At 44.8% G+C, this 12,500-nt stretch overlaps 2 protein-coding genes across 11 annotated transcripts in view; one reads left to right on the top strand and one right to left on the bottom strand.

Annotated features, from left to right (window-relative positions):
* CENATAC (centrosomal AT-AC splicing factor) overlaps positions 1-12,500 on the bottom strand; it is a 480,847-nt gene that overhangs the window by 52,717 nt on the left and 415,630 nt on the right. For 2 of the 5 annotated variants that reach the window (XM_078767148.1, XM_078767153.1), the window contains exon 1: positions 1-27. This exon is cut by the window's left edge and continues 61 nt beyond it. The exons of 1 other annotated variant lie outside the window; for it this stretch is intronic. Coding sequence is in view for 1 of the 4 variants with exons in the window: in XM_068133891.2 (XP_067989992.2) it covers positions 22-48 (27 nt within the window). In the remaining 3 variants the exon portion in view is untranslated. Of the gene's footprint in view, positions 52-12,500 lie in introns of those variants that run through there. 2 more of the 5 variants (XM_068133891.2, XM_078767149.1) reach the window with 2 other exon arrangements.
* LOC137410712 (paired amphipathic helix protein Sin3b-like) overlaps positions 617-12,500 on the top strand; it is an 82,068-nt gene continuing 70,184 nt past the window's right edge. For 2 of the 6 annotated variants that reach the window (XM_078767138.1, XM_078767140.1), the window contains exons 1-3: positions 617-922; positions 5,230-5,328; positions 8,987-9,090. In XM_078767138.1, the coding sequence (XP_078623264.1) occupies positions 5,260-5,328; positions 8,987-9,090 (173 nt within the window). In that variant the 5' untranslated portion in view covers positions 617-922; positions 5,230-5,259. Of the gene's footprint in view, positions 923-5,225; positions 5,329-8,986; positions 9,091-12,500 lie in introns of all 6 variants that reach the window. The other 4 variants (XM_078767141.1, XM_078767139.1, XM_078767143.1 and 1 more) reach the window with 3 other exon arrangements.

Here is a 12,500-nt window from a genome sequence, read left to right as displayed (position 1 = left end):
GAATCTCACTCACTCACTCACAGCAGTGAAGTGTCGCAAACCGACCATACCTCTGTCGTCACTTCCACTTCCGCTTCCGCTTCCGCTACGTTTACATTTCAGCGATGTCACGCCATCTTACACCACCCAAAATGGATAATTCAAAAATGGACGACAAAACACACCCTCTTGCAACAATAAAAACGATGATTTTGTTTTTTTTTAATCATTATAAAATGACGTCAATCGGAAGTACAAATCTGAGATGCAAACCTGCTTTCCTCACCCTATTACATTTGTCAATATATTATATTCGTGAGCAACTAATGTACCTTTATGAAAGACCACGCACAGTTGATATTAGTTCTCAGAGTACTGTATTGGCATATCATAGTATGTGTATCAGAGTATTAGAGTTTGTGTTTAAAATTGTCTCTCTCGATAAAATGCAGCGAAGTCCATGTTATCGGACACATCGTAATAGATAAGCGGTGTAGCAGGTTGCGCCTGAGAGTAACACATCAGGGATACCTTTTTTTAAATATTATTACCATTATGATTGGGCAGCGTTTATTTATCGTATATCCAATACCTCTTGTGCTCTATGAGCTGTTTTAACTTTAGCATTAGATTCATTACGTCCAATTAACATCTAACATTTCCGGGTAAATCAAAACAAGGAAACGTGGCTTTAGGCCTACATAAGGACAGAAGGAACGTTAAACAACAATAACATGAAAGAAGAGCATGAGGTACTCGTACTATACGGGCTTATTGTGCAATGAGAGAGAAGAAAAACAAAGAAGAAGAAGGTTTCTCCTGAGTCGTGCAGTGTTCGGTAATGAACCTGAACGCGCCTCGGGTCGATTTCTGCGCTGCTTAAGTAAGAAAACGAACCATTCAGCAGTTCACGACGATACAGCGACGCTGTTCCACGCCTGAGGTAATGATGAACCGAATCACGTGACTGCACCATGGTTGACCATTGACTGTGCGAGGGATTGCTTGCCTTGTCGAAAACGGGATTTACCTCATTAACAATGCCTCGCTGATCGGAGCAAGATATCCATGGTGTAAATCTTGCTCCGATCAGCGAGGCTGGTACATGGTGCAGTAAGTAAACATAGGGGCAATGCCCCTGGTGCTCACCTGGTAGAATAAACAGTACGATACTGCACCGACTGAAGGTATTTTAAACCAATTTCAATGGTTGCTAGAAGACAGGGCAGCATGTAGAATCATACTAACATAATCATAAGACTTTAAACAAACAAACAAAAAAAAATACATATTTTGGGGGGCACCCCTCTCCCACCCCGTGTACCTCCTCAGACCGCAATTTTTCCAATGCCTTGAACAAACTTTTCTACAACACGGGTGATTAAGGTTGTGGTCAAGTTTCATCAGAATTGCATATGTAGTTTTTGAGAAAAAAGCAAATACCTATTTTGTGGGGGTGGGGGGGGGGGGGGTGGGGTGGGGGGAAGGGGGGAAGGGGAGTCCCCCCCCCCCCGTAGTCCCTCAAAGGCACAGATATTTTTTTATGTCATGACCAAACGTTGGTAGAAGGTTGTGGTCAAGTTTCATCGAAATAGTTGTGTAGTTTTTGAGGAAAAGTAAAATTCCTATTTGGGGGGGAGGGGTGGAGGAAGGGAGGTGGGGGAGGTCAAACCTAGATCCACTTTGACCCCCGGTAGACCCCCTCAGACCCCGATCTTTTTAATGGCGTGAACAAACTTTAGTCACAACACAACAAATATTATTTGTGCCAAATTTGGTTGCAATCCCATCAGCGGTTTCGGAGAAGAAGTTTCCAGTGTTTCCAGTGTTTACGGATTGACGGACGACGTGCCATCGCATAAGCTCCCCTGAACTTTGTTCCAGGTGAGCTAAAAATGAACTTTTATTTTGGATCTACTAACATTTTGTAATGGATTTCATTATTTTTATTTGTCAGCATATTTAATGAAACTAATTATGTGCATTCGTGTTGTTAATTTATTTTATTTTCCCCTTTGAATTACGAACCTCTATGAACCTATCCCCCCTTTTGCCATTGAAACAATGCCCCAACATTCGCGGATTCGCCATTTGCGGCATGTTTCAGCAACGCATCAACCAGCAACCCTGCGAATGTCGAGGTCTGACGGTGTATCTCGACGTTCAGAAAACATTTGTTAAGGGAAGGTTTAACGCTTTTGGCTAAGGTGAGGACCAGGGATGGACTGACGGTATTATTCTGGGCTTTTGGGCAAAAGGGACCTTTAGGCCCTCCAGATCAAATTTTTGAACAAGACTGAGTGCAAAATAAAAGTTTAAGAAAACAACCATTTTGTGCATAAATATGCAGAATAATAACGAGACCGTGAATTAAAAACAAATGCACTGAAACTTATGAACCAGAAACTGGTGCACCTCGTGTTGCAGAGTACAGTACATACAGTACAGTCCAACGCGTCATGGAATGTTTAGTATGTTAAGTATATAATATGGCAAACGTCATTATTAGTTGCCTGCAACAATACACTGCATGTAATAAAACGCATATACACTTTTAAAAATATCATTTCTCTGTGGCATTTATAGCCTGGTATATAGCTTTATCATATTATTATTATTATATTATAAATATAATCATATTATAAATTATATTATATATTATCATATTATTAATTATCTTTATCATATTATAAATTATTCATTTATAGCTATATCATAGCCTGGTGTTGGCTTAGCGGTTAGGGTGCCGGCTTGGGATCCTTGGATCCTGGGTTCGAATCCCGATCGATCGCTGAATTAACGCCAGGGGGGTTGAGTCAGCCTGTCATCCTTCCGAGGTCGGTAAATTGAGTACCAGCTTGCTGGGATGAATGATCACGGTGTGTACCCTGGTTTAGAATAGGTACACCGTATCCCTGCGCATCGTACGAGCGTGACCAAGGGTTGGCGTCAGGAAGGGCATCCGGCCATAAAAAACATTGCCTCGAACAGGGAACCATGATTGTCATGTGGCCCGCAAGGCTAACCCCCGCTCTAGCGGGGAAAATGGCCTTAAAACGAATATTCATATATATTATGTGGCATTTACCTGAATATTATGCCGAGGAAAACAAGTGGTCACTTTGGTCGTATGATGTCAAATAAAGGAAAAAGAGGGACGTTCGGAGTCAATTTGCACCCTCGTAGGTTGAACGCTATATCTCTATAAGATTAGCAGAAAAATACGTGTGAAAATGGTTAATAATTTTTTTGGGACAAAAAAATTAATTAATTAATATCGGCTACTAACTTATGTTTAAATATACTTTCTAAAATACCCTTCCTCTCCCATTTCTGTAAAACGTAAACCTTGAATTTTTATTTATTTTTTAGCACAGGTCCCTTAATGGCCTTGGGCCCTCGGTCAGTGCCTCAATGCCCAACTGCTCAATGCGCCCCTGGTGAAGTCTTGTGGATTGGCTGGTAGAGTAGCCAACTGGATGGAAAACTGGCTTCATGATTGGAAGAAACGAGTGGCTGTGAATGGGAGGACTTGAGTAGTTCGGTACCTCAGGTGTCAGTACTAGGACCAGTATTATTCATAATTTACATCAACGATTTGGATAGTGGGGTGAAGAGTTGGCTTTCCAAATTTGTAGATGACAAAGTTTGGAAATAAGGTAGATAGCAGGGAGAGTTAGGGGAGTCTTTCAGCAGACTAGACAGTGATAGGACTTGGAGCCAGGAGAGTTAGGAAAGTATTTAGACAGGGGTCTTTCAGTGTGAGATGAGTTAATGCATTGAATAGTCTTCCTAGAAAGGTAGTGTTAGCAGAAAGAAAACATAGGTATAAATTATAAAAATAATAATAATTCATTTATTTTGTATAGTGCTTTTCAAGAAGCCCAAAGGCGCTTTGACAGAGTGGAAAACATAATGCATAACAATACATGAAAACAACAATTGCAAAAAGACGAGAATCAATAGGGAAATATTTTAAGCAAAAGGAGGGAGAAGGAGAATCCAAGAGAGGGCAGTGCCGGTCACGTTAAAGGTGGATTCAAGTCGGGTGAGGAGGATGGTGTGATCGATGGTGTCAAAGGCAGCGCTGAGGTCGAGGAGGATGAGAATGTTGAGGTTGCCAGCGTCAGAGGAGAGGAGAAGGTCGTTGGTGATTTTGAGGAGAGCAGTTTCAGTACTGTGGTTGGAGCGGAATCTGGATTGGAATGTTTCATACAGGTTATTGGCAGAGAGGTGATGTTTGAGTTGAGTGGCTACAGCGCGTTCCAAAACTTTTGACAGAAAGGGTAGGTTGGAGATGGGTCTCAAGTTGTTTAGGGTGTCAGGGTTTAGACCAGGTTTTTTTAGAATGGGGGTAACAGCAGCAATTTTGAGGGAAGGTGGGACGATGCCTGTAGACAGGGAGGAGTTTATTGTTGCAATGATAAGTGGAGAGAGAGCAGGGAGGGAGGCCTTGACAAAGCTGGAGGGGATGGGGTCAAGAGTGCAGGTGGCAGTTTTCATTCCTATGAGGAGTTCAGAGAGGTCAGTAGGGGAGATTGGGGAGAACCGAGACAGGGGATGGCAGGACAAGGGGGGGCAGGTGGTTGGAGGGGGAGCGGGTGTGGCGGTGGTCAAGCTGTTGTAGATGTTGTCAATTTTGCGTTGGAAGAAAGAGAGGAAGGAGATGCAGTTGTCTACTGTGAATGACTGGGTGGTGGTGTTCAGGGGGCGGAGGAGTTTGTTTATTGTCGAGAAGAGTGCTTTTGGGTTTCCGGAGCCAGAGTGGATAATTTGAGAGTAGTAGGCGGAGGGGCGCGGGAGAGGGCATCTTTGTAGTGCTGCAGGTGGTCCTTGTAGGCTTGAGAGTGAACTGTGAGACCTGTTTTATTGCGGAGTCTTTCAAGTTGGCGAGCACGAGTTTTCATCAGGCGGAGTTCAGGGGTAAACCAGGGAGAAGAATGGGTGAAAGAAACTGTTTTGGTTTTTACAGGCGCAAGCTGGTCAAGGCAGGAGGAGAGAGTGTGGTTGTAGTAGTCAGATACCTGGCGTTGAATTGAATTGAAATTAGATATGTACCTGGATGCATTGGAAATGGAGTGGTACACGTATATCAGCAGGACGAGTAGATCGGTAGCTTTTATATATAGATGGGTAATGGTATCTGCTGTTGGTGTAGCACAGGCATGATGGGCCAAATGGCCTTCTCCTCCACCAAAGTTCCTTGTACTGTAAATTATTGTATAATAATCTCCTGTGTGACTCAGACAGGTTCTACCTTGTCTGGCCAAATGAGAATGAATGATGGAGCAGATGGTGGATAACGTCCATTCAACACAAACTTTTTTCAACAACATGGAACACACGACGGTAATTTCACAGTTTACCCACTTGTCTTGTGGTTTTGCACAATAGAGATTTTGGGTAGCAAATTGCTCGAAGTTCTACTTTTTTTGAATTCTAAGATTAAGATGTTTATTGTTTCAGTGACTTTACATGCAACTTGTCGGTTTATTTAGGTCTAGGAGTCTAACCAAGTCTGCTGATGAGGAGGGGAGTGTCGTTGAAGCTGAAGGGAAAGGTGCATGCTGCGTGTAAGAAGTGTTATGATTTATGGGAGCGAGACATGGGTAATGAACGTAGTGCAGCAACGAAGGCTGGAAAGGGTGGAAATGCGAATGGTTCGGTGGATGTGTGGAGTATCGTTGAGAGAGAGGAAGACAAATGATGAATTGCGAAAGATGATGGGAATAGAGCCTGTGATTGATGCTGTGAAGAGGAACAGGTTGAGATGGTTTGGTCATGTGTTGAGGAAGGATGAAAGTGACTGGTTGAGAAGAGTGATGGAAATGAATGTAGAAGGAGGTAGAGGACGGGGAAGACCGAGAAAGACTTGGCTAAAGATGGTGGAAGAAGAAATGCGGGCAAGGGGGTTAACAAGGAGACAACAACATCAACAACAACAACAGGCATTTTAAGGCCATTTACCCTGCTAGAGCAGGGGTTAGCCTTGTGGTCCCCATGACAATCTTCTCCATTTTGCCCTATTTTCTGCATCTCTCCTTGTTTGGATACACGCAGGGATACGGTGTACCTATTCTAACCAGGGTACACACCGGGAGGGTTAACAAGGAGAGATGCAGAAAATATGGCAAAATGGAGAAGATTGTCATGGGGACCGCAAGGCCAACCCCCGCTCTAGCAGGGAAAATGGCCTTAAAATGCATGTTGTTGTTGTTGTTGTTGTTGTTGTTGTTGTTGTTGTTGTTGTTGTTGTTGGAGTTTAACCACATTTGGGGATGGTGTCCCACAGTCCGACAGCAGTCCAACAGGATGATGCAGAGGTAGTGTACTTGTAATTGAGCTGCCTTCTCTAGATTTGACACACACACAAGCGCGTAGCTCATAAAAATCGTCTTCTCTAGATCTAAGTCAAACTAGGTACAGGTATGTATAATGATGTAAAAGGACCTGATTAGATTGTGAGGTCAGAGGTCATGTTTGGTGAAAAATCCTGTTACCGCGATAACCTGGGAGCCAGCGTTGTGATTTTTGACCAAAGTTGGTAGAAGTATGTATTATGATGTGAAGATTAACTGATTTGATTTTAGTGTCAAGAGGTCAAAGGTCAGAGTCTGTAATAGGTTTTCATTACCACATTAACTTAAGAGCAGTTGAATGGAACGAAGTCAAACTTGGTACAAGTACGTATAATGATGTAAAGATCAACAGATTACATTATTAGGTCAAAGGTCAGAGGTCCTGTTCGGTAGAAATTCTGTTACTGCACAAACTTGTGAACCAGTGATGGGATTTTGACCTATCTTGGTACAAATACATATTATGATGAAATGATGAACTGATTAGATTTCGGCATCAAAGGTCCGAGGTGACATCACGTAAACATGTGATACCTGAGAACGGCTGAAGGGATTTAAATCAAACTTGGTACAAGTATGTATGATGATGTAATAATGTGGATGGAGGCATATTGGTTGACACCAGGACGTCGAAGTACCGTTCTGGTTTTAACTCATCTGAAACCTTTTTTGAATCCAAAATTATTTGAAAAATGATGTTTGATGTGATTTCTGCATAGAGATATATATATATATAAACGCCATTGTCTCTCTCTAGCTCTGTCTGCATTTGTTCCTTATGCGTGGCCACATCTTTTAAGTTACAAACTCCAAATTTGGGGTACAAATACAACTTTGTGTGGAGGGTGGGAAAGGGGGGGGGGGGGGGGAGGGGGGGATAACAAAGGCTATGTGGCCACGGCCTCATGTGTGGGTTTGGGGAGCCTGAAGCGGGGGTGGGGGGGGCGCGCATATATTCTCCATGTAAATGTGTACCATGCAGCACCACCTGGTGATGTTACAGGGTATTACAATATCCTCTCTACCTCGGTGACACTGAGGTTAAAGCACTCTTTACAGGGTAAATTTGTCTTCCTTCTCTTCTCCCCCTACCCCAAAATGGAGGGGCCTGCCCAATCCCCCCCCCCCCCCCCAAAAAGATGTACACTACAATGACCAAAAGTGTGCGGACACCCCTTATAATTATTGCATTCGTCTGTTTCAGCCATACCAACTGCTGACAGGTATATATTAATCAAGCACACAGCCATGCAATCTCCTTCGACAAACATGGGCAGTAGAATGGGCCGTACTGAAGAGCTCAGTGACTTTCAACGTGGCACCGTCATAGGATGCCACCTTTCCAACAAGTCAGTTCGTCAAATTTCTGCCCTGCTCGAGCTGCCCGGTCAACTGTAAGTGCTGTTATTGTGAAGTGGAAATGTCGAGGAGCAACAACAGCTCCGCCGCGAAGTGGCAGGCCACACAAGCTCACAAAATCGGACCGGCGAGTGCTGAAGCGCGTAGCTCATAAAAATCGGCTGTCGACGGTTGCAACATTCACCACCGAGTTCCAAACTGCCTCTGGAAACAACGTCAGCACAACAATTGTTCATTGGGGGCTTCATGAAATGGGTTTCCATGGCCGAGCAGCCGCACACAAGCCGAATATCACCATACGCAATGGCAAGCGTTGGCTGGAGTGGTGAAATGCTCGCCGCCATTGGACTCTGGACAGTGGAAGCGCGTTCTCTGAAGTGATGAATCACGCTTCACCATGAAGCAGTCCGACAGACGAATCTGGGTTTGGCGGATGCATAGTGCCAACTGTAAAGTTTGGTGGAGGAGGGATAATGGTCTGGGGTTGTTTTTCATGGTTCGGGCTAGGTCCCTTAGTTTCAGTGAAGGGAAATCTTCACGCCACAGCATACAATGACATTCTAGATGATTGTGTGCTTCCAGCTTTGTGGCAACAGTTTGGGGAAGGCCCTTTCCTGTTTCAGCATGGCAATGCCCAGTGCACAAAGCTCGGACCATACAGAAATGGTTTGTCGAGATTGGTATGGAAGAACTTGACTGGCCTGCACAGAACCCTGACCTCAATCCCATCAAACACCTTTGGGATGAATTGGAACGCCAACTGTGAGCCAGGCCTAATCGCCCAACATCAGTAACTTAACTCACTAATGCTCTTGTGGCTGAATGGAAGCAAATCCCCACAGCAATGTTCCAACATCTAGTGGAAAGCCTTCACAGAAGAGTAGTGGCTGTTATAGCAGCAAAGGGGGGACCAACTCCATATTAATGCCCATGATTTTGGAATGAGATGTTCGATGATTGGGTGTCCGCATACTTTTGTCATGTAGTTTATATGCAGTATATCTCTCCCTCTCTCTCCTCCCTCCCCTTCCTCCCCCCTCCGCTTACTCACCCTTCCCTTCCTCCCCAACCCTATCTCCCCTTCCTTGTCAGAAAAAACATCAGATGATTGACTTAAATCTAGAACTTGTAAATTATATTCTTCTTGAAATTGCAAAAAAAAACACAAAAAATTGTGATGCAACAAAGGTTTCCTCCAATGCAGTGTTTATAAAGCCTCAAACATTCCTTCTGTTGTTAAAATTGTGTGTTTTCATCTTTCTTACATGCGACATCAATGTGTTTATCAGGTTGCATCGACACTGGATTTTTTTGACCTTCTCCAGCATCAACTTGGGCGAAGTGAAGATTTTTTAAAGTTGTTGAATATTATGCAAGGCATGAGTTCACCTGGGTGAGGATTACACCATAGCCAATGAATGATACCTTGATAAAATGAATTGGTTCTTGGATCAAATAATTTCTTAATGCCTTAATATTATGCATCGTCTTCCTATATTTATCCCTGGTGTTGGGCTAGCGGCTAGGGTGCCGGCTTAGGATCCTAGGATCCTGGGTTCGAATCTCGGTCGATCGCCGAATTAATGCCAGGGGGGTTGACTCAGCCTGTCATCCTTCCGAGGTCGGCTAATTGAGTACCAGTTCACTGGTAATTCCCTGTTTGTCGTTGAAGGCGGCAAAAAGGGTTGGCGTCAGGAAGGGCATCCGGCCGTAAAACATTGCTTCAAAAAGGGGACCAAAAAAACAACTACCACGGTCCCCGAAAAGGCCAACCCCCGCTTTGCGGGGAAAAATGGCCTCTAAACGGTGGTTTTTTTTTCCTATATTTATATTGTTTTCATATTAACGATTATTATATTGACAGACGGGAGTGAAGTGGTCAAGGCAGGGCAGAAGCTTCGTACCATTTAACCTCATTTTATATATACAACTTCGTACCTTCGTACCGTATACAGAAGCTTCGTACCTTCGTATTCACTGACTACTACAACCACACTCTCTCCTCCTGCCTTGACCAGCTTGCGCCTGTAAAAACCAAAACAGTTTCTTTCACCCATTCTGCTCCCTGGTTTACCCCTGAACTCCACCTGATGAAAACTCGTGCTCGCCAACTTGAAAGACTCCGCAATAAAACGGGTCTCACAGTTCACTCCCAAGCCTACAAGGACCACCTACAACACTACAAAGATGCCCTCTCCCGCGCCCGCTCTGCCTACTACTCTCAAATTATCCACTCTGGCTCCGGAAACCCAAAAGCACTCTTCTCGACAATAAACAAACTCCTCCGCCCCCTGAACACCACCACCCAGTCATTCACAGTAGACAACTGCATCTCCTTCCTCTCTTTCTTCCAATGCAAAATTGACAACATCTACAACAGCTTGACCACCGCCGCACCCGCTCCCCCTCCAACCACCTGCCCCCCCTTGTCCTGCCATCCCCTGTCTCGGTTCTCCCCAATCTCCCCTACTGACCTCTCTGAACTCCTCATAGGAATGAAAACTGCCACCTGCACTCTTGACCCCATCCCCTCCAGCTTTGTCAAAGCCTCCCTCCCTGCTCTCTCTCCACTTATCATTGCAACAATAAACTCCTCCCTGTCTACAGGCATCGTCCCACCTTCCCTCAAAATTGCTGCTGTTACCCCCATTCTAAAAAAACCTGGTCTAAACCCTGACACCCTAAACAACTTCAGACCCATCTCCAACCTACCCTTTCTGTCAAAAGTTTTGGAACGCGCTGTAGCCACTCAACTCAAACATCATCTCTCTGCCAATAACCTGTATGAAACATTCCAATCCGGATTCCGGTCCAACCACAGTTCTGAAACTGCTCTCCTCAAAATCACCAACGACCTTCTCCTCTCCTCTGACACTGGCAACCTCAACATTCTCGTCCTCCTCGACCTCAGCGCTGCCTTTGACACCATCGATCACACTATCCTCCTCACCCGACTTGAATCCACCTTTAACGTTACCGGCACTGCCCTCTCTTGGATTAAATCATACCTCTCTGACAGATGCCAGTTCATCTCCATCAATAACTGCAAATCCCCCACTGCTCCCCTCCCCCAAGGTGTCCCCCAAGGTTCAGTTCTTGGCCCCCTCCTCTTCATCCTTTACCTGTCCCCGCTCGGTCACTTAATCCGCCGTCATGGTCTCCAATTCCACTGCTTCGCCGATGACATCCAGCTTTTCATCTCCACCAAGTCCGTCTCCACCGACACCCACTCTATCCTGACAAACTGCATCACTGAAATAAAATCCTGGCTTCAAATCAACTTCCTCAAGCTTAACTGTGATAAATCTGAAATAATCATCATTGGCCCAAAAACGCTCACAAAATCCACCCATAACTTTGCCCTCAACATCGACGGTATCCCAGTATCCACCTCCCCTCACATCCGGAATCTTGGCGTCATCTTTGACCAAACCCTTTCCTTCGACAAATACACTAAACAGATCACAAAGTCAGCCTTCTTTCACCTGAAAAACATTGCCCGTCTCCGCTCATCCCTCTCCGCCACGGCTGCAGAAACCCTCATCCACGCCTTCATCACCTCCCGTCTGGACTACTGCAATAGCCTCCTCTATGGTTCACCCTCAAAAATCACCAATAAACTCCAATACATTCAGAACTCCGCTGCCCGTCTACTCACCCATTCCCGGACCCGTGACCACATCACCCCCGTCCTTTACAAGCTTCACTGCTCCCCATCCCCCAGAGAATCCAGTACAAAATCCTCCTCTTGACATACAAAGCCCTCCATAACCTGGCCCCATCCTACCTGGCTGACCTCCTCTCCAGACACACTCCCACCGCAACCTCCGCTCTGCTGGTACCAACCTCCTGACCCCCTCCATCCGGACCAAATTCAGATCCTGGGGGACAGGGCCTTCTCCATCGCTGCTCCCACCCTCTGGAACTCACTACCTCACACCATCAGAGACTCCTCCTCACTCACCACATTCAAAACATCACTGAAGACCACCTGTTCAACACTGCATTCAACAATTCAACCCACAGCATTTAACCCCTGACTATCTCTTCTCCTTCTCCCTCCTTTTGCTTTAAATATTTCCCTATTGATTCTTGTCTTTTTGCAATTGTTGTTTTCATGTATTGTTATGCATTTATGTTTGCCACTCTGTCAAAGCGCCTTTGGCTTCTGGAAAAGCGCTATACAAAATAAATGAATTATATATATATATATATATATATATATATATATATATATATATATATATATATAGATATATATAGATATCATATAGATATATATATAGATATATATATAGATATATATATTATATATATTGTTGCGAATATGGAATTTGGCCTCCATATCCACTTGTGAATATTCCCCTATTTCCCCAATACTCCCCAACTATCCCCAATCCCCCATTCCCTAGTCCCATTGTCTGTAAACAACAATCAGTAGAGCCGACCTTCCCCTATTTCCCCCATTAAATGTCGCACCCAGGTTCACCGCATCTCATGTGGACAACTTTCGGACATCTTGCTAGTTATTCTTAGTCTATGTCAGTTAAGGACTCGTTTCCATTAATTCTGACTCTTCGTTGCACCAGAATGTGATTATATGGCACCAGTAGTGAGTTTAGGACCTTCCCATACCTCCCCGCATCTCTTCCCCATGAAGAAGCTACAACAACAACAACTACAACAGCAGAGGGGGGCGGCGCGGCGACGGCGCGGGGAGTGTGCGTCCTCACACCGGCTCGGTTAGCCGCCATGACCATGCGCTCCGACGGGGTTACCACGAAGGGGCTGGCTGTCAGCTCC

The sequence above is a fragment of the Myxine glutinosa genome, chromosome 13 (genome assembly GCF_964187855.1).
Source record: "Myxine glutinosa chromosome 13, kmMyxGlut1.1, whole genome shotgun sequence".
NCBI lineage: Eukaryota > Metazoa > Chordata > Myxini > Myxiniformes > Myxinidae > Myxine > Myxine glutinosa.
This window is presented reverse-complemented; position numbering and strand designations above follow the sequence as displayed.